We start from the raw sequence: 20,627 nt of genomic DNA on the forward strand, positions 1-20,627 counted from the left end.
TCTTGGCTGTGACAGTTTCCCAGACATTCCTTGTTTTTGATGACATTAAAGGTTCCGAGGAGTACTGGTCAAGTATTTTGTAGGATACCTCTCTATTGCAATTTTTCTGATGTTTTTCTTATGATTAGACCACAGTTATGGGTTTTGGTTTCATCACATCATATTAAAGGTACATACTGTCATCAAAATTTATGGCTTTTGATGTGGTCTTAATCACCTGGCTCAGGTAATACTTGTCAGGTTTCTTCACTGTAAAGTTATTCTCCCCCCACCCCTTTCCATACTGAACTTTGGGAGAACGTCACTATGAGTAGCCCACACTTAAGCACTGGAAAGTTACACTCCACCACCTTGAGGGTGGGTTATCTGCATAAATTATCTGGAAATTTGTCTCTTCTCTCCCATTTATTAATTAACTGAACCACTTATTTACAGCGCTATGGACTCATAGTCACTTTATACTTTGGGTTACAACCCAATAAATACTATTTTATTTATTTTGTTGCTCAAATTTTTCCACCTTTGCTCTTTGGGAGCTTTTTCAGTTGGCTCCTAGGTATCTTTGACATATTCCCATAAATGTGGGGCTTCTTTTTGGGGGGCATGTTTTTATCTTCATTTTTTTGGCCTATTTAATAGGTAAAAAGGATTATCACATTTTAATTTCTATTCCTTTAAATAACTGTGGAACTGAATTTTCATAAGGTTATTGGTCTTCTCTGTTCTTTTTTGGTTTACCTGTTTGCCCATTTTTTATTGAAATATTTTGCATATACTTTTCACCAATTTCTTTTGTTTGCCTTATCATGTCTTTGAAATTTTAAACTTAAAAATTTTTATGATGCTCAGTATTTTCCAAAATGTTTTACCCAGAACATAGCTCTGTGAAATTCTCCCTATCCCCTACCCTAAATTTTTCTGTTCAAATATGTTTAGAAAATGCTTTATACTTTAAAATTTTTCTTCATCTTTTTTAGAGAGTCATGGTATACATCAACATTTTAAAGATGCTGAGAGCACCTATAATAAAGGATCACATTTTATTTTGTCCTAGGGTTACCCGTGTCAAATGGACAATGGTAATGGTTTCAGTGAAACTTCTATTAAGGTGTCTCAGAATTGGGGGGGTCCCTAGAACATACTTGGATAGATGGGGCACCATGGACATGTCCAATCTTCCCTTACAGGTTCTGACTTAAGTGTTACATATAGACAAACCTTTCCAGTCCAAAAGTTACACAGACTTCCCCTGTTTATTCTTCTAGCTCTTGTATGTTTCCTTTTTCATTTAACTCTTTAATCCACTGGGAATTTATATTGTATATTTACCTTTTCCAAATTGCTAACAATCGTCCCAACTCCATCTATTGGACTGCTTATTTATTTAATTATTTTCCCTGCTGATTCGACATGCCACCATGATTGTATATTAGATGTTACTAATACTTGGATTTGTGACTGTTCTAGACTTTTACAAATCATATTTCTTCAATCTGTCTTATGCTTGTGCTACACTATTTTAATTATTGTAGCTTTTGAACATATTTAGAATACATTAAAACTCTAAATTACAGAATCATTGACATCTTTGTACTACTAGATATTCTAATCCAAATATCCTTACAAGGGTCCCTGAAATGATCTACGAGACCCTATATAAGGCCCTACTGCATCTGCACCTCCTCCCTGTCCTCACATCCTTCCATTCTCCCAGTCCAGTGCCAGGCCTGCTCCTGCCTCAGGGATTTGCTACTTGCTGTTCCCTCTGCCTGAAGCTCTCTTCCACTATACACTCACACAGCTCACGCCTCACCTTTGTCAGTCTCTGTTCAAGTGTTTCTTTCTCAGTGAGGCCTCCTCTCTCACTGTTTAAAATAGTAATTCACCACCCCACTCTGGCAGTCCCTATTCCTCTTCCCTGTTTTATTCTTTTCCAAAGCATTTTTACTCTTTGACAAACTCAGTCAAAGAGTTCATTTGTTTATTGCCTCTCTCACCCCCACTAGAACATACACTCCATAAGAGCAGGGATTTTTGTCTCTTTTGTTTTCCAATGAGTCCTTATTGGCTAAAATAGTGCCTGGCACAGAATAGGTGCTTCATAAATATGAGTAGAATGAATGAATGCCTTTCTGGCTGGCTTTTTCTTCAAGTCTTTTATGTCCCTTACTAAATCTTTATATAAATCCTGCCCTTTTTTTTTTTTTTTTTAAGTTTTTGGCTGCGTTGGGTCTTCGCTGCTGCGTGTGGGCTTTCTCCAGTTGCGTTGAGCGGGGGCCACTCTTAGCTGCGGTGCACGGGCTTCTCATTGCGATGGCTTCTCTTGTTGCGGAGCACGGGCTCTAGGCGCGTGTGCTTCAGTAGTTGTGGCACACGGGCTCAGTGGCTGTGGCTCGCGGGCTCCAGAGCGCAGGCTTAGCAGCTGTGGCACACAAACTTACTTGCTCCACAGCATGTGGGATACTCCCGGACCAGGGATCGAACCCATGTCTCCTGCATTGGCAGGTGGATTCCCAACTACTGCGCCACCAGGGAAGTCCCAATTCTGCCCATTTTTGATTGTAATGATTTTTTGGTTGTTGCTTTTTGAGAATAATTTCCCCTACAATATTTTCTATTAAATGGTTATTGCTAATACATAAGACAACTTTTGATAAGTATATATATATATTTTTTTAATTATTTGTTTATTTATTTATTTATTTATGGCTGTGCTGGGTCTTCGTTTCTGTGCGAGGGCTCTCTCTAGTTGCAGCAAGCGGGGGCCACTCCTCATCGCGGTGCGCAGGCCTCTCACTATCGTGGCCTCTCTTGTTGCGGAGCACAGGCTCCAGACGCGCAGGCTCAGTAGTTGTGGCTCACGGGCCCAGTTGCTCCGCGGCATGTGGGATCTTCCCAGACCAGGGCTCGAACCCGTGTCCCCTGCATTGGCAGGCAGACTCTCAACCACTGCGCCACCATGGAAGCCCCTGATAAGTATATTTTGATTTTGTAACTGATCACCTTATTGTTCTATCTATCTCACTACTTCTAATAGTTTCTTAGATGATTCTCTTGGGTTTTTTAGGTAGACAATTCTATAATCCACAAAAATTATTTTCAGTCTTTTTCTCCTCGTTGCATTGGCTAGAATGCTTATGATAATCTTTAACAATAGAGAATAGTGGGCAGTCTTGCCCTACCTCTAACTTAATGGTGATGTCTCTAGTATTTAACAAAGAAAAAGTATGTAGGCTATTGATTTGAAATTATTCTACAACATAATAAGTAATTATCATTCTAATCCTATTTTGCTCAGAGTTTTAAAAACTAGAAATTGATGTTGAATTTATCAAATGCCTTTTTGACATCTATCTCTATATGTTTTAAAATTATAAATGTAATGCTTTTGTGGTAAGGAACAAAGTGAAAAGTTTGAGTGACCTTTCTCCATTCCAGTTTCAACCACTAGAACTAGCTACTTTTAATAATCCCTTGTGTATTTTTCCAGATTCCTCTAGGCACATACAAATTTATACATGAACAGTGCTTTTTTTCTAAATGAGATCATATATTGTTCTGTAACTTGCTTGTTTCTCATAAAATATTGGGCATCTTTTCATACATCTTATACTCTAGATGGTTGCATACTATTTCATTATATAGTGATAATTTAGCCAGTCCTCCATTAACGGATATTTGTAACCAGGTTTTTACTTTTTCTATTATAAATCTTGCTGCAATTAATACACTGTTACATATATCTCTGTGCACTTGGACAGGGTATATATTTGTAATGTATTTTTCATTCTATTACTAGGCTGAATCCCTTGAAGGAAATCTTTTATATTCTTAGTACCTAAGATAGTTTATGGAAGTGAATTAAATCCTTTTTCTACATAATATATTTAAAATGGTATCTCCTCCAAAATCCTCTTTAACAAGTAAAAATTATAACACAAGTCCTAAGATAAATAATAGTCTTGTAGTATTTATATTAAATTTTTAAAATTAACATTTAACTACTTTGAGCCATTATTTTTCTCCATTGGAGTACCATAAATTAAAGAAATCAGACCTTCTGACTATCCCACCTTGACTAAAAGCTGTGGAGTTCATGAATCTTTCAAATACGTTTAACAAAGTTTTTATTAGCCAAAATGGGCACTTGCTTTCTGGATTAACAATCTTTTTATTCTCCAGCCATTTTGTGTAGTTTGCAAGTGTAGAATACCCAGGATTAATCATTCTTTGCGTACTATGTCATACTTTGTAGAAACCAAATTCAGTTTCTTCTACAAAGGCCAAGTGGAAGAAGGAAGGAGAAAACTCAAGGCTGCCATTGCAAACCTCTGTCATTGTGTTTTGGGCTGAATGGGGGGGAATATGAAAATATCTGTAGAGACACCTTATCAACTGTACTTCCCACCAGGTGAAGAGCAGTAGTTGTTCTTTGGGTCAGTAGTTGAGAAAGTTTAATTTGAATTGAATCAAAAAAAGGAAAAGCTGATAAATTAGTGGGCTGATTTTAACTGGGGCAGGGGAAGTTTGTTTTCTTTCAAGGCTACTTCAATAATCATGTCTTTCCCTATTGACTGTGGGGTCTTGCATAGGTCCTGAACTTCTGTCCTGTGTCAGCTGGCTTCATAATGTCAAATCCTGGGGGTGAGATCCTCATCTCTAGTCTCTCCCAGCTAATGAGTCACTCACCGGCTAATCCTCTTGTAAACTGTAGCGTAAGAACCTTCACCCAGCTTCTCTAAGTTCAAGTAAGATGAGGCTGCCCCAAAGGGGAGGCTCTTCCTCTGCATAAGGGGAATGAGGAGGAGTGAGGGGGGGGGGGGGAAGAAAAGAGCATTTTTTTAGTGTTGCCTTTTTTTTCTCCCAGAGAAATTAGACAGCATTGCAGAATGTACTTGGGAAGGTCTGCTCAGTAATTGCCCTGGAAATAAGGCCCAGCCTCTCTAGACAAGCACACATGAAATTCTTGATCAACATCAGCTGCTCACTCACCCACTGAAAACCCTGACTCAGATCCTCTTCCTGAAAAGAATCGCTGTTACTCCGTGGCCTTTTACTCTTGAACTTCCGGGCACGGACAGCCTGAAGTCCCCTGGGGTGAAATGAAGTCATGGAACATGATGCTTCTTTTAGGTCTGTTAGCTAGAGAAAAAGGAAAGTGCAGGAATAAAATTTATGCAAAGTCAAGACTCAATGGCTAGCATAAACCACTTTTTCTTTATTTGCCTGATGTTAACTCTTCAAATGTTTTCCAAGCGTCCTACACGCCCAAAAGGCACCTTTCCTGAACGTCAGTTCCTTAAAAAAATAAATAAATAAAATAATGATATCAACTGCTGAAACACAACATTTTCTCTTCACCTAAAAATATATCTTTAAACACTTAGGTTAACCTAAATTTCTTTGATGGATGGTTTCTAATTTTTCTCTGTTAAACCTAGACTTTTTTTTTTCCATGTCCCCTTAATTTCTCTTTTTAGGGGAAAAATTTTCTAGTATAACATTGCTAATAAACATGAACTAATTACTGAAATTTTTAATCCGTAGGGTACCGATACTGCAGCTTGCTTTTTGAGCTTCAGCTCTCTAATTTAGTACTTCAGCTATTTCAAGAGAACAACTTTCTCGACTTCAAGTCAAGTGAGTTTCATGCAGCCCAAAGCATAGGATTATTTTTCCCTTTTGGCTTAAAAGAAAATCTCCAAATTTGATAACAACAGTCACAAATTCTCTGTGACTTTAATAGAATTTTCTTTTTATTGCTTTAGACCTAGCGCAGGAAAACCAGACCCTGCTACAGAAAGGGAGCCTCTGAACTCCTCGGTTTATGGATAGAGGAGGACGCTGCTCCTGGAATACAAGTACCTTGATCGCAGCCTCCATCATCACCGGAGCGCTCCTCTGACGGCTGTGTGCATCGCCTCCCTCCCAACGGCAACGGCAGCTGCATCCAGGCTGCAGAGTCTTTGCACACAGCTCTTGACCCATGATCTTCCAGGTTCAAGGAGAAAACCCGGCACTTGAACCTCCCTCCCTCTGCCTCTCCTGTCCTTGTTCACTCCCTTTTTGCCAGAGGTCAGCAATGCTGGAGCTTTCATATGACTCACATGAGGGCTCTGCTTGGAGCAGCCTCATGACTTCAGCAGTTTTTTCTTCATCAGTGCAAGAAACTACACATCAGAAAGGCGGCCGCCTGCATTCATATGTGCACAACTGAAACCAGGACAGCTAGTATTGGAAAGAATAAAATTTGGCACAATTAAAGTTCTTATTCCAGTCACAAGTTAGTGCTACTGGTATACACAGTTTTTATGAATTTACATTGCTTATCCATATTATTGATAATATTTATTAGGCTTTCCTGGTGCTAAAGCAGATATGTTGAGGAGTATTCTCTCCCTGCCCTTCATCTGAAAGTATTTTGTTTTTAAGACTTCAAAATAAATTTGCAACCTAGCCAACTTTTAGTAGTCAAAGAAACCACAGAACCCTAAAACAGGAAGAAAGCTGGAGATATCTACTCCATCTCTTTGCCTTTAAGCAATAGTGTAACTAAGAGTCCCAAGGGGTACTCATTCATTGACCAATTCAAAAACTATCTAGTGAGCACCTGTGTTGTTCTTATTACTAAACAGGTAACAATGTTACACAATGGTGGAGAGAAGTTTGCATGAAATAGCTCCTTCTCTCCCTCTCTCCTCCCCTCTCCCTGCCTCCTTCCTTCCACATAAATGTAATTAACGTTTACTATATTAATACCATGACATGTCAAGGAACTACCTCAAGCTAGTTTGCAGTTTTTGAACGGAACTTTTCTCTCTCATAGACTTCTAAGGTCATTGTCACTATAATGTGCTAATTAGAGTGAGACGGAAAATAAGACACACATAAACACACACACACACAATCATTAAGGAAAAAATAAGTCATGTCTATTATCACAACAATATTTATATATATTTGATATTTGAACCTTACAAGAAAAGCCTTTCAGATAATTTAATTATGAGCATGTATGAAGTTTCATTTCAAAATTGCCACAAGAGACCTAAAACAAGTCAATTCAAAGATTCATTCCAATTAGAGACATTTAGTAAATACAACAGCAACAACAAACAGACTAGTTACACTAATACAAAAAAAGAATATTTTGTTAAACGATTAAACTTTTGCCTGATAATCAACAGAGAGTGAGAGAAGCTAGTTTCTCAAAATGTTTAATTCCATTAGAATTGAACATAATTTGATTACAATACATTTTATCAGAAATGCTGATTTCTTCCTAAAAGACTGTGAATTTTGTTATACAAAAGTTATATCCCAGACCAGATTTGAGACAGTTATTCTTTTTTTTTTTTTTTTTTAAATTTTTTTGTTTTTTAGTCATTTTATTTTTATTTATTTATTTATTTATTTAAGGCTGTGTTGGGTTTTCATTTCTGTGTGAGGGCTTTCTCTAGTTGTGGCAAGCGGGGGCCACTCTTCATCGCGGTGCATGGGCCTCTCACTATCGCGGCCTCTCTTGTTGCGGAGCACAGGCTCCAGATGTGCAGGCTCAGTAATTGTGGCTCATGGGCCCAGCTGCCCCACGGCATGTGGGATCTTCCCAGACCAGGGCTCGAACCCGTGTCCCCTGCATTGGCAGGCAGATTCTCAACCGCTGCGCCACCAGGGAAGCCCGAGACAGTTATTCTTTATCACCCTCTAATTATTGTAAGTTTCAGAATTTTTAAAAGATTAGCATTTTTATTAGCCTAGGGGTAATTGACCTAAGTCTCAAGTTGCTAAAATAGAATAGTTTGATTTTTTTAAAGTTTAAAACGGTATATTTAGCTACTAGAATGGGCTACTGAGGGAAATTGTGAAATACCCTTCAGAATTTTCAAAAATAAAATAATTTATGGTCTTGTTTAAAGTCAAGGAAAAATATTAGATGACTTAAGATATTTTCTAGCTCTATGTGATAAACAATTTTTGTTACCAAAGATTTCTGAATAAGGACAGAAGACTTCGATGATTTCATTTTGAATTGTGAATTGGACCCAGTTCACGTGCCACTCCAGGTTGGCCGGACCTACCTCAGGGCCTGGTTGGTTTCTTAGTGGGAGAAACCCACTATGCTGTCTTGAAGTATGGCCACTCTTACTCATAGACCAAAGATCCCTCACACCAGAAGCTGACAAGGAGAGACCCCTGTGTCTGGCCACCAGTCTGAATGGACCAACAGAGACTCTGGCTTCTCTAGCAACTACCTGCAAGGGCCAGGTGACACAATCGAGGAATGCAGGAAGTCCCATGGAAGGACTTCCACTATGAAACCAGCGATGTTTGTTGTGGAGCTGAAGCCAGCTCAGAAACATGCTCCATTTATGCTCTCCTTTCTTCCCTCCTTTACTTCCCTTTCCCTCTCATTTCTACTTCCCTGGGATTGCAATGACCCCTCCCCCTCAAAATGAAGTGTTTGCAGGTAAGCTTTTGCTTGAGGTTCTGTTTCCAGGGAATCTGTGTTGACAAATGGTAGCCATTTTTTTTTTTAAATTAGCAGTAAAATTATAGGTTATTAATAATTTCAGGCTAGATTCACCCACCCTACAATTATGGAGTCTTTTTTCCTCTCTCAATTGGTGTGTATTCAAATAGCTATGTTTAGTTGAGAGTTTGCACTTTTTCTAATCTTGCATTCTGTCTTTATTTGATTTAGCCAGATTATTAGGAATTTTGGTCTAATTATAACCTTTCTAGAATACGTAGATTATCATAAACATTCAACAGATATTAACATGAGAAATAATGTGAAGTCTGTGTCAGAAACATTAAAAATAATCCACATACATCCAATGGAGTGCAGCTGTAAAAAAAAAAAAAACTCTATATAATGACATGCAGTGATCATCAAAATATACTTTTAAGTGAAAAACAAAGATATCACAAAAAAGAAAATTACAGACTAATACCAATGATGAACATAGATGCAAAAAATCCTCAACAAAATTCTAGCAAACAGAATCCAACAACACATAAAAAGGATCATACACCATGATCAAGTGGGATTTATCCCAGGAATGCAAGGATTCTTCAATATACACAAATTGATCAATGTGATATACCATATTAACAAATTGAAGAATAAAACAATATGATCATCTCAATAGATGCAGAAAAAGCTTTTGACAAAATTCAACACCCATTTATGATTAAAAAAACTCTCCAAAAAGTGGGCATAGAGGGAACCTACCTCAACATAATAAAGGTCATATATGACAAACCCACAGAAAACATCATTCTCAATGGTGAAAAACTGAAAGCGTTTCCTCTAAGATCAGGAACAAGACAAGGATGTCCACTCTTGCCACTCTTAATCAACATAGTTTTGGAAGTCCTAGCCATGGCAATCAGAGAAGAAAAAGAAATAAAAGGAATACAAACTGGCAAAGAAGAAGTAAAACTGTCACTATTTGCAGATGATATGATACTATACATAGAAAATCCTAAAGATGCCACCAGAAAACTATTAGAGCTAATCAATGAATTTGGTAAAGTTGCAGGATACAAAATTCATGCACAGAAATCCCTTGCATTCATATACATTAACACTGAAAGATCAGAAAGAGAAATTAAGGAAACAATCCCATTCACCATTGCAAGAAAAAGAATAAAATACCTAGGAATAAACCTACCTAAGGAGTTAAAAGACCTGTACTCAGAAAACTATAAGACACTGATGATAGGAATCAAAGATGATACAAACAGATGGAGAGATATACCATAGTCTTGGATTGGAAGAAACAATATTGTGAAAATGACTATACTACCCAAAGCAATCTACAGATTCAATGCAATCCCTATCAAATTACCAATGGCATTTTTCACAGAATTAGAACAAAAATTTTACAATTTGTATGGAGACACAAAAGACCACGAATAGCAAAAGCAATCTTGAGGAAAAAAAAACAGAGCTGGAGGAATCAGGCTCCCCAACTTCAAATTATACTACAAAGCTACAGTAATCAAGACAATATGGTACTGGCACAAAGACAGAAATATAAATCAATGGTACAGGATAGAAAGCCCAGAGATAAACCCACGCACATATGGTCACCTAATCTATGATAAAGGAGGCAAGAATATACAATGGGGAAAAGACAGTCTCTTCAATAAGTGGTGTTGGGAAAACTGGGCAACTACATGTAAAAGAATGAAATTAGAACACTCCCTAACACCATACACAAAAATAAACTCAAAATGGATTAAAGACCTAAATGTATGACCGGACACTGTAAAACTCTTAGAGGAAAACATAGGAAAAACACTCTGACACAAATCACAGCAAGATCTTTTTAACTCACCTCCTAGAGTAATGAAAATAAAAACAAAAATAAACAAATGGTACCTAATGAAACTTAAAAGCTTTTGCACAGCAAAGGAAACCATAAACAAGATGAAAGGACAACCCTCAGAATGGGAGAAAATATTTGCAAATGAAGCAACTGAAAAAGGATTAATCTCCAAAATATACAAACAGCTCATGGAGCTCAATATCAGAAAAACAAACAACCCAATCCAAAAATGGGCAGAAGACCTAAATAGACATTTCACCAAAGAAGACATACAGATGGCCAAGAGGCACATGAAAAGATGCTTAATGTCACTAATTATTAGAGAAATGCAAATCAAAACTGCAATGAGGTATTACCTCACACCAGTCAGAATGGCCATCATCAAAAAATCTACAAACAATAAATGCTGGAGAGGGTGTGAAGAATAGGGAAACCTCTTGCTCTGTTGGTGGGAATGTAAATTGATAGAGCCACAATGGAGAACAGTATGGAGCTTCCTTAAAAAACTAAAAATAGAACTACCATATGACCCAGCAATCCCACTATTGGGCATATACCCTGAGAAAACCATAATTCAAAAAGAGTCATGTACCCCAATATTCATTGCAGCTCTATTTACAATAGCCAGGACATGGAAGCAAACTAAATGTTGATAGAGGAATGGATAAAGAAGATGTGGTGTAAATATACTATGGAATGTTACTCAGTCATAAAAAGGAATGAAATTAGGTCATTTGTAGAGATGTGGATGGACCTAGAGTCTGTCATACAAAGTGAAATAAGTCAGAAAGAAAAAAACAAATATCGTATATTAACACAGATATGTGGAATCTAGAAAAATGGTACAGATGAACCTATGTGCAGGACAGGAATAGAGATGCAGACGTAGAGAATGGATGTGTGGACATGGAGGGGGGGAAGGGGAGAGTGGGACGAATTGGGAGATTAGGACTGACATATATACACTACCATATGTAAAATAGATAGCTAGTGGGAACCTGCTGTATAGCACAGGGAGCTCAGCTCGGTGCTCTGTGATGACCTAGATGGGTGGGCTTGGGGGGGGGAGGTTTGAGGGAGGGTGGGAGGGAGGTCCAAGAGGGAGGGGATATATGTATACATATAGCTGATTCACTTCTTTGTAGAGAAGAAACTAACACAACATTGTAAAGCAACTATACTCCAATAAAAATTTTTTTTAAAAAGTCCAAAGTAGTATAAAAAGTTGAAAAAAAAACTATATAATGACATGCAGTGGTCATCAAAATATATTTTTTTGCTTTTTAAAAAATTTTTATTTTATTTTGATTCTTTTCTCTTTTTTAAAATTAATTAATTAAATAATTTTTGGCTGCGCTGGGTCTTTGTTGTTGCATGCGGGCTTTCTCTAGTTGCAGAGAGCGGGGGCTCTTCGTTGCGGTGTGTGGGCCTCTCATTGTGGTGGCTTCTCTTGTTGCGGAGCATGGGCTCTAGGCACACGGGCTTCAGTAGTTGTGGCTCGCGGGCTCTAGAGCACAGGCTCAGTAGTTGTGGTGCATGGGCCCAGTTGCTCCACAGCATGTGGGATCTTCCCAGACCAGGGCTCGAACCCATGTCTCCTGCATTGGCAGGTGGATTCTTAACCACTGTGCCACCAGAGAAGCCCCAAAATATATTGTTAAGTGAAAAAAGCAAAATGCTTTTGTGTGTTACCTTTTGTGGCAAAGAAATGTGGGGAAATAAAGTGCAGTCATTAGTTTTACTGATAGTAGCAATATTACTATTACTATTTTGAAACTGTTATTGGTGTATTTTAGGATTAGACAAGTAAGTAATTATGCTAATGTCATTAGAAACCAAACTTTTCAGCTTAGGAGAAAATAAACATAAATATCAGATTGAAGAAATCAAGTAAAAATTATATGATCTTAAATTTGATTTGGAAATATTGATATACATATTTTGATTTTGATTATGATTTTTTCCCTAAAAAAAAAAAGAAACAAACAAACAAACTCTGTCAACCAAAAAGATATATAAAAAACAATGACAACTCAACAGCAATGAGCAATCCTGGTGCTCAATGTGTGATCTCTAAATACCATTTTCCGTTAAAAAGAATCAAGGATCCATGGAGAAGTGGTGGCTGAATGTGTGGAGGATGAAATCTAGAAAGTTATCAAGAATTTGTCCAAGGCTCATCTTAAATCAGTGGAGTCACGTCAAAAAGGACACGGGAACCAACTTGAAAGGACTCCCATTTGCCTTAACATGGGACAATTTGAACACCAAAAAGAATAATGACTGCAATGGATTGAAACACACCAAATACATAAAATCCATAACTTCATAGTGATTCTAAATAAAAATGACCACTTGGAGGTTTCTAGTGCAGCAATTCATTACTCAGAATATTGATAAATAAAGGGGAAAAATCAAGTGTTTGTCTTTTCTATACAAATTATTTTTCCAGGATTATCAAATAGCTAATGAGGGGGAAATTCTTCTTCATGGAAGAATTCCAGCTAATAAGTGCAGAAGAAACGACAGAAGTAGAAAATTCACTATTATGCAATCCCTAATGCAATAATAGTTCTAAGCAACAATCATCAATGGATGCTAAAATGATTAGGTGAAAGATTGATAAGGAATTCTGCAATGAAGGGTCAGGTTGACACCATCTGAGTCCTGTGATCAATTTTAGCCTCACTAAATTTGGGACATCCAGACAGTATGTGCCTCCTGATGTGATACAACAAAAATTGCACAGCATCACCTGTGAAGTATTTTTTTTAAACTTTTAAATTTATATTGGAGTATAGCCGGTTAACAATGTTGGATAGTTTCAGGTGCACAGCAAAGGGACTCAACCATACATATGCATGTATCCATTCTCCCCCAAACTCCCCTCCCATCCAGGCTGCCACATGACATTGAGCAGAGTTCCCTGTGCTATACAGTAGGTCCTTGTTGGTTATCCATTTTAAATATAGCAGTGTGTACATGTTGATCCCAAGCTCCCTGACTATCCCTTCCCCCCATCCTTCCCCCGGGTAACCGTAAGTTCGTTCTCTAAGTCTGTGAGTCTGTTTCTGTTTTGTAAATAGGTTCATTCGTATCATTTCTTTTTAGATTCCGCATATAAGGGATATCATGTGATATTTCTCTTTCTCTGTCTGACTTACACCTGAGAAGTATTTCTGACTAAGGAAAAATGTTTAACCCGAATCTAATTAAATATCTACATCTAAAACCAAATTACGAGAAATACAGAGGACAGAAAAGTTAAATAATACCACAAGGAAGCAAACAGCTAAATCAGAAAGGACAAATAACCTGATTTCTCTTAAAATATTGATGGCAAAAAAAAAAAAAAAGAAACAGTCAAGAGACATGACAAACAAATGCAATATGTAGACCTTGCTTGGATCCTGATTTGAATAAACTAACTGTAAAACAATGTTTCTTTTTTTCCCCCCAGCTTTACTGAGGTATAATTGACAAAAAAGTTTGCATGTAATTAAGATGTACATGGTGATGTTTTGATATAGGTATACATTGTGAAATGTCTACCACAAGCAAGCTAATTAACATATCAATCCCTTCACATAGTTAACTTTTGTGTGTGAGAACAATTAAGATCTACTCAGCAAATTTCAAGTATACAATACAATATTGTTAACTATAGTCACCCTGCTGCACATTAGAGCTCCAGAATTTATTCATCCTGCACACCTGAAACTTTGTACCCTCTGACCAACATTTCCCCATTTCCCTCACTCCCCAACCCCTGGTAACAACTGTAAAATGACATTTCTTAGACAAGTATGGACATTTAAATATTGTATTAGATGACCTTAAGAATTCATTTTCAATTTTGCATGATGATTATGTTTTTAAAACAATCTTATGGTTAAAGATGAATACTACAGGGCTTCCCTGGTGGCGCAGTGGTTAAGAATCCGCCTGCCAATGCAGAGGACATGGGTTCGAGCCCTGGTCCCGGAAGATCCCACATGCCACAGAGCAACTAAGCCCATGCACCAACAACTACTGAGCCTGTGCTCTAGAGCCCACGAGCCACAACTACTGAAGCCCACGCACCTAGAGCCCATGCTCCATAACAAGAGAAACCACCGCAAAGAAGAGTAGCCCTCGGACTTCCCTGGAGGCGCAGTGGTTAAGAATCCGCCTGCCAATGCAGGGGACACGTGTTCGAGCCCTGGTCCGGGAAGATCCCACATGCCACGAGCAACTAAGCCCGTGCGCCACAACTACCGCAGCCCGCGCGCCTAGAGCCCATGATCCACAACAGGAGAAGCCGCCGCAATGAGAAGCCTGCACACCGCAACGAAGAGTAGCCCCCATTCGCCGCAACTAGAGAAAAGCCCGCATGCAGCAACGAAGACCCAATGCAGCCAAAGAAAAAAAAATAAATAAATAAAAAAGAAGAGTAGCCCCTGCTCAGCACAGCAACAAAGACCCAATGCAGCAAAAATAAATAAATAAATAAGTGAATGAATTAAAAAAAAAATCTACCTTTAAAAAAAAAAAAGGTGAATGCTAAAGTATTTGCAGGTGGAATGATTTAATTTCCTTGCTTTAAAATATTCCAGAAAAATAACGTTGGCGATAAAAAAAACCAAAATTGGTAAAAATGTTGATAATTGGTTAAGCTGAGTGATGGCTATACGGAGGTTCATTTTTGTTTAAGAATTTTCTAAACAAGAAAGTAGAATAAGAATAATAGTTTTGAAAATACATTCACATGAAATCCATGTATTTTGATTATTTATTTATTTCTTTATTTCCCTGCCTATTTCCAACAAGGCGGGGGCAGGGGAGGCTTTAGATAAAAGTACAGTAGTAATAGTAACAGCAACAGCTACCACGTCAGTGCCTGCTCTGTGCCAGACTCCATGCTGATCCTCCAACTCCATGACAATGAGAAGGTACCGTTATTATCCCCACTTAATCACGAGGGAACTGAATCTTAGAGAGTTTAAGTAACTTTCCCAAGATTACTAAACTAGCAAATAGTAGAAGATAATAAAGCGGCTCAAAGACTACTAAATTCCCCAGATTTTATTTAATGAGGACACACTGATAATTGTATCTGCATAAAGAGCATAAAATCTGTCTGTTTGGTCTCATTCTTTATTAATTATTAGGCTTACATTTAAATTAGTTATTATATTTAGTATAAATCAGTAATAGGTAAGTGACTCTAGTTTGTTAATCACCAGGCATGTGACATCATCTTCGGTCCAAATAAAAGCTAGAGTACGATTCTGAAATCCCATGCCTTCCTTCTTCCTGGAGTTCTTTAACTTGACACTTCCACATGCTGAGAGGGCTGTCTGCTGACAGTAAGCAGAACTGCAAGCACATGGCATCTGGGTCTCCTTTGCACCTTTACATGCATCTGTGGTCTTTATTTACATCATACTATTATTGCCTATTAGTGTGCTATTTGTTTACTTGTACTCAGTTTTCACAATGAAGCTGATGGTGTAAATCCTAGTGTTATATTTTATTTCTATTTCCTTCAAGAAAGAGTAAAATTCAAAACTGATGAGTTAATTAGGAAGTATGTGGAGCAAGGTGGCCATATTTCCAAATTTCACAAGTTCTCATTGATTTAAGAAGACAATTTTGGGGCTTCCCTGGTGGCGCAGTGGTTGAGAGTCTGCCTGCTAATGCAGGGGACATGGGTTCGAGCCCTGGTCTGGGAAGATCCCACATGCCGCGGAGCAACTAGGCCCGTGAGCCACAATGACTGAGCCTGCGCGTCTGGAGCCTGTGCTCCGCAACAAGAGAGGCCGCGATAGTGAAGAGGCCCGCGCACCGCGATGAAGAGTGGCCCCCACTTGCCGCAACTAGAGAAAGCCCTCGCACAGAAACTAAGACCTAACACAGCCAAAAATAAATATTAAATAAATAAATAAAAAATAAAAAAAAAAAGAAGACAATTTTGGAGCCCCGGGAATTTCTGCTCAGAAATGCCAAATGCCCCAGTCACAATTTTCTAGACTTAAATTCTGTGCCCCTGACTCTGATACTAGACTCCTCGCATCCTGGCCTTACGTGCTGTGAATCAAAACTGTGAACTACAGATAGAACGCTGAGGAATGCTGAGTGATTCCATCTGTATAGGTCCATATCTTAAAACCACTGGAAAGCAATGACAGGTTAAAAGAGACATTTCACAAGCAGGTAAAGAAATCTAACTGCAAGGTGTTCCTGTGACAGAATGGCTTAGCCTATGAAAGTATAAAATTACACTGAATGCTATACCTAAAGAGGACCCTTTGTCTAAAACTGTAGGAATCCTTGGGATATCTGTAGACGCAGGGAAAACAGAAAGACACTGTTTCCCGTATAAGCAAAAAATAAAATTATGCTTCTACAGACTAGATGTTTTCTCTGTTGTTATTTGCATTTGTATGATTGTTTGTTTGTTTTAATTTCTTGAGTCTGAATGTATTAAGGGAAAATTCCAGAAATGACTTGAAGTGATGATTTGGTGCCCAATAAAATGGGGGACACCAATTTTATATTTTATTTTTGATTTTTAATATATTATGAAATAATAATATGATTTTTAAAAAGTGATTTCACATTCTTTTCATAAAGAATAGATTTGTATTTATAGCATAAACAGGTTCCATGGTGAGGCAACTAGTCACATATTTAGTCCAAGTGTTCTGGCTAAAGGTAGAAAACAAATGACAATAATAATAAGGCAAACACATGGTTTACTTGTATTTACTCATAACAGTTCTGTAGTCAGAAGCATTAAACAATTTGCCCAAGGCCACACAAGAAAAAAAGTGGTGGAACCAGGATTTAAACCAAAGCAGAAAAGCTCTGATGTCTATACTTTAAACCTACTTGACCATTTTCCTTCTTGATATAAATTAAGAGTTGGGAGATAATGTCATACCAAAGACTTACCACGCCTGTTCTTGGTCCTCTGTTCTTTCATTAGGCATTGCCACCTAATACGGCTACCATTTTTTGATCTGTTCTAACCAAGCACTTCATATATATTGTCTCATTTAATTCTGTGACATAGATATTTATTCCCCCAATTTTAGATGAGAAAACTGAGGATTGCCCAACATTTTTTAGAGTATAAGTGTCACAATTAGAATTTAAACCCACTGGTATTGATTCTAGGATCTGTGCTCTTAACCATGTCTCCACACAATGAGCACCAGGTGCTATGAGCACCCTTTTCCCTGACACACAGTGGGTCCATTAACTCAGCACAGTGTTCTCTTGTACATGGACAGGAATTTTGTTTCTTGGTACCCAGAATGGTACTCTAAGCCACGTGAAAGAACTTCCTCTCTGACAGGAAACATGCATCCCTGAAAGCAGAGGCTGAAGTGAGTGTCTTCCTCCTGTGGTCTTCAACACAATCTGCATCTCTTCCCAGTAGCCCCTCAAGTCAGTTTACAATGAGAACAATTAGTCCACTAAAGAAGTGCTCAGGGGCTTCCCTGGTGGCACAGTGGTTAAGAACCTGCCTGCTAATGCAGGGGACACAGGTTTGAGCCCTGGTCTGGGAAGATCCCACATGCCGCGGAGCAACTAAGCCCATGGGCCACAACTACTGAAGCCCGCACTCTTAGAGCCCATGCTCCGCAACAAGAGAAGCCACCGCAATGAGAAGCCCTTGCACGGCAACCAAGAGTAGCCCCCGCTCACCACAACTAGAGAAAGCCCGCACGCAACAATGAAGACCCAATGCAGCCAAAAATAAAAATAAATAAAATAAATAAATTTATAAAAAAAAAAAAAAAAAGAAGTGCTCAGGCCGGTGACTAAAAATAATGCTACTGCTGTACAACTTGCCATTGTTAATTTCTGTGAAATGGATTAAAATGCTCCCATAATCTTCTTTAACATTGCCCTAAGGTTTCTTGCTCTGTCAGAGTAAAATGGTCTAGCCCGAAAACCCATCCTTTTCCATGCTGAAGCGTAGCACTCTCCAGAGTACTAAAAGTATTATAGTAGTTTTAGAACTGGTTGAAACCATCTCCTGCAATTTACTATTACTTTAAAATTTGTGTATATTGTGTTTCTGTAAATACAAATAAACACAACTTACAAAACCTGACTTGTAAATTTCTTATACCCACAAACTGTGTGGCCCACTCTGAGACTCCCTCTCCCCATCTCTGTCCCAGGATGCCTGATCCCCATCTAGTCTTTCATTCCGGAAAGCAGCCGGCCTTGTATCGACAGCACCACTAGGTGGCCAGGATGGAGAACTGGCCAACTCGACTTTTCCTCCCTCCAAACGTCTTTTTTCCTCAAGAGAATGCCCCAACCTCCTCCACCACACACTCACCTCAATTTTCTTTGGACGTTGCCACTCACAGCCACGGTGATTCCACTTCAGGCAATCTTTCTCCAATGTACACGTATCCGTTTTAAAAAATCTTTTTTTTCCTTCTCCTCACCCAGTTACTTCATAAGTTTTTCTTAATCTTCCAACTGCCCTTATCATATACATAAGCCTAGCAGTTATTAGGGCTGGGCAAACCAAACTTGACTCCAAGGCTCTGAAATTTAGAGGATTTAACCACATTTTTAAAAAATTAAGTGTTTTTAAACCTGTGCAAATCGATTAGGCCTCTTCCCCTCAGAAATACTGAGCCCTCCCCAGCTCCCAGTCCCCCAGAAGCCAGTTAGCTCCTGGCCAGGGCAGAGCCTTCAGTAACAGCTAGGGGAAAGCTGATGGGCTGGAGACGCAGAGTAAGAAAAGTATTTAAAAAAATTAAAAAGAAAGGTAGGGAGGGAAAGGTGGGGGTGGGGAGAGGGAGAGAGGGAAGAAGGACAAAAAGGGGGGAGAGGGAGACACAGAGACAGAGAGAGAAAAAGAAAGAAAGGAAGAAAAGTTTAACCTGGGGAGACTCTTGCGTAGTTTCCTTTCTCATTGCTTCCCACCAGCCAGTGCCCGATTGGGATGAGGCATAAGTGGGGAAGAAGGGGGGCACCAAAAATGAGCAAACAAACAAACCCTCAGTAATCAAAACAAATTAAAATGATAAATAATCTTGATGCAATATTTTTTGATGCAATATTTTTAAATATAAATTTTTTTTCATTAAAATAAAAATTAATGCAAAAAATCCATGATGAACAGAATACAGTATTAACATTTTAAACAAAGACAAGCTGTTGCTTGTTTATTTACGACCTCTCATCTCTGCACACACAGAGCAGTCATTTCCAATCAACCCCTGGCCCCTACAGCGTGGCTGCTGACCCCCGCCCTTCCTCCCACACCCCAACCGGCTGTGACAGTTTATGAGGGCTGATTGACAGGGGTGTGCAAGCAGATTGGCAATGTGGGATTTTATCCCTATCTATCTATCTATCTATCTAATCTATTATCTATCTATCTATCTATGTTTTTCCAAATTATAGGGCTTTTATTAACTTTTTCTGATTGATTAAAAAATATGGGAGGATATTTAGATCCATGTAGGTATAAGGGCGCAGGTTTTTCCTGTTGCTCGGGTTCCAATATGGGGCGCTGCTTCCCACTCTGGAACTCCAAAACTTTCATCCAACTTTTCTCCTTGACCCTTAAAACCTGCCTTTCTTTAACTACCAGCATTCATGAAAAGTTATTCATTCAATACCAAGGGGTTTTCCTTCTTGTTTTTTAAATTGTAAAATATTGCAGAAGTATTGATTTCAGGTATATTTATATATATATATACATAGGCCCCATGGCATGGCATGTGGGACCTTAGTTCCCCACCAGGGATCCAATCCACACCCCCTGCATTGGAAGCACAGAGTCTTAACCACTGGACCACCAGGGAAGTCTCTCAGTTATATAAATACATATATATATATATATTTGTTTTAATTAATTAATTAATTAATTAATTTTTGGCTGCGTTGGATCCTCGTTGCTGCGTGTGGGCTTTCTCCAGTTGCAGCGAGCAGGCTTCTCATTGTGGTGGCTTCTCTTGTTGTGGAGCACAGGCTCTAGGCGCACAGGCTTCAGTAGCTGTGGCACACGGCTCTAGAGTGCAGGCTCAGTAGTTGTGACGCACGGGCTTAGTTGCTCCGTGGCATGTGGGATCCTCCCGGGCCAGGGCTCGAACCTGTGTCCTCTGCATTGGCAGGCGGACTCTTAACCACTGCGCCACCAGGGAAGTCCCACCTCAGTTATATTTTTAATTGCAAATGCACATTATTTGAATGACATCATAAATCAAATAACATTTGTAGATTAGTCCAGGAACTAATCCATTATTTACCTCACTGTTACTATGGGAA

General features: G+C 38.7%; 1 protein-coding gene across 1 annotated transcript in view; it reads right to left on the bottom strand.

Annotated features, from left to right (window-relative positions):
• Positions 1–18,812, bottom strand: part of CDK15 (cyclin dependent kinase 15) — a 79,970-nt gene extending 61,158 nt beyond the window's left edge. Inside the window, exons 1-4 of the mRNA XM_059928482.1 lie at positions 18,679–18,812; positions 5,866–6,228; positions 4,993–5,142; positions 4,690–4,784 (exon numbers count right to left, since the gene is read on the bottom strand). Of these exons, the coding sequence (XP_059784465.1) occupies positions 4,690–4,784; positions 4,993–5,142; positions 5,866–5,988 (368 nt within the window). The 5' untranslated portion in view covers positions 5,989–6,228; positions 18,679–18,812. The remainder of the gene's footprint in view (positions 1–4,689; positions 4,785–4,992; positions 5,143–5,865; positions 6,229–18,678) is intronic.
• Positions 18,813–20,627: the final 1,815 nt, after the last annotated feature.

Source organism: Balaenoptera ricei, chromosome 7 (assembly GCF_028023285.1).
Source record: "Balaenoptera ricei isolate mBalRic1 chromosome 7, mBalRic1.hap2, whole genome shotgun sequence".
Classification (NCBI taxonomy): Eukaryota; Metazoa; Chordata; class Mammalia; order Artiodactyla; family Balaenopteridae; genus Balaenoptera; species Balaenoptera ricei.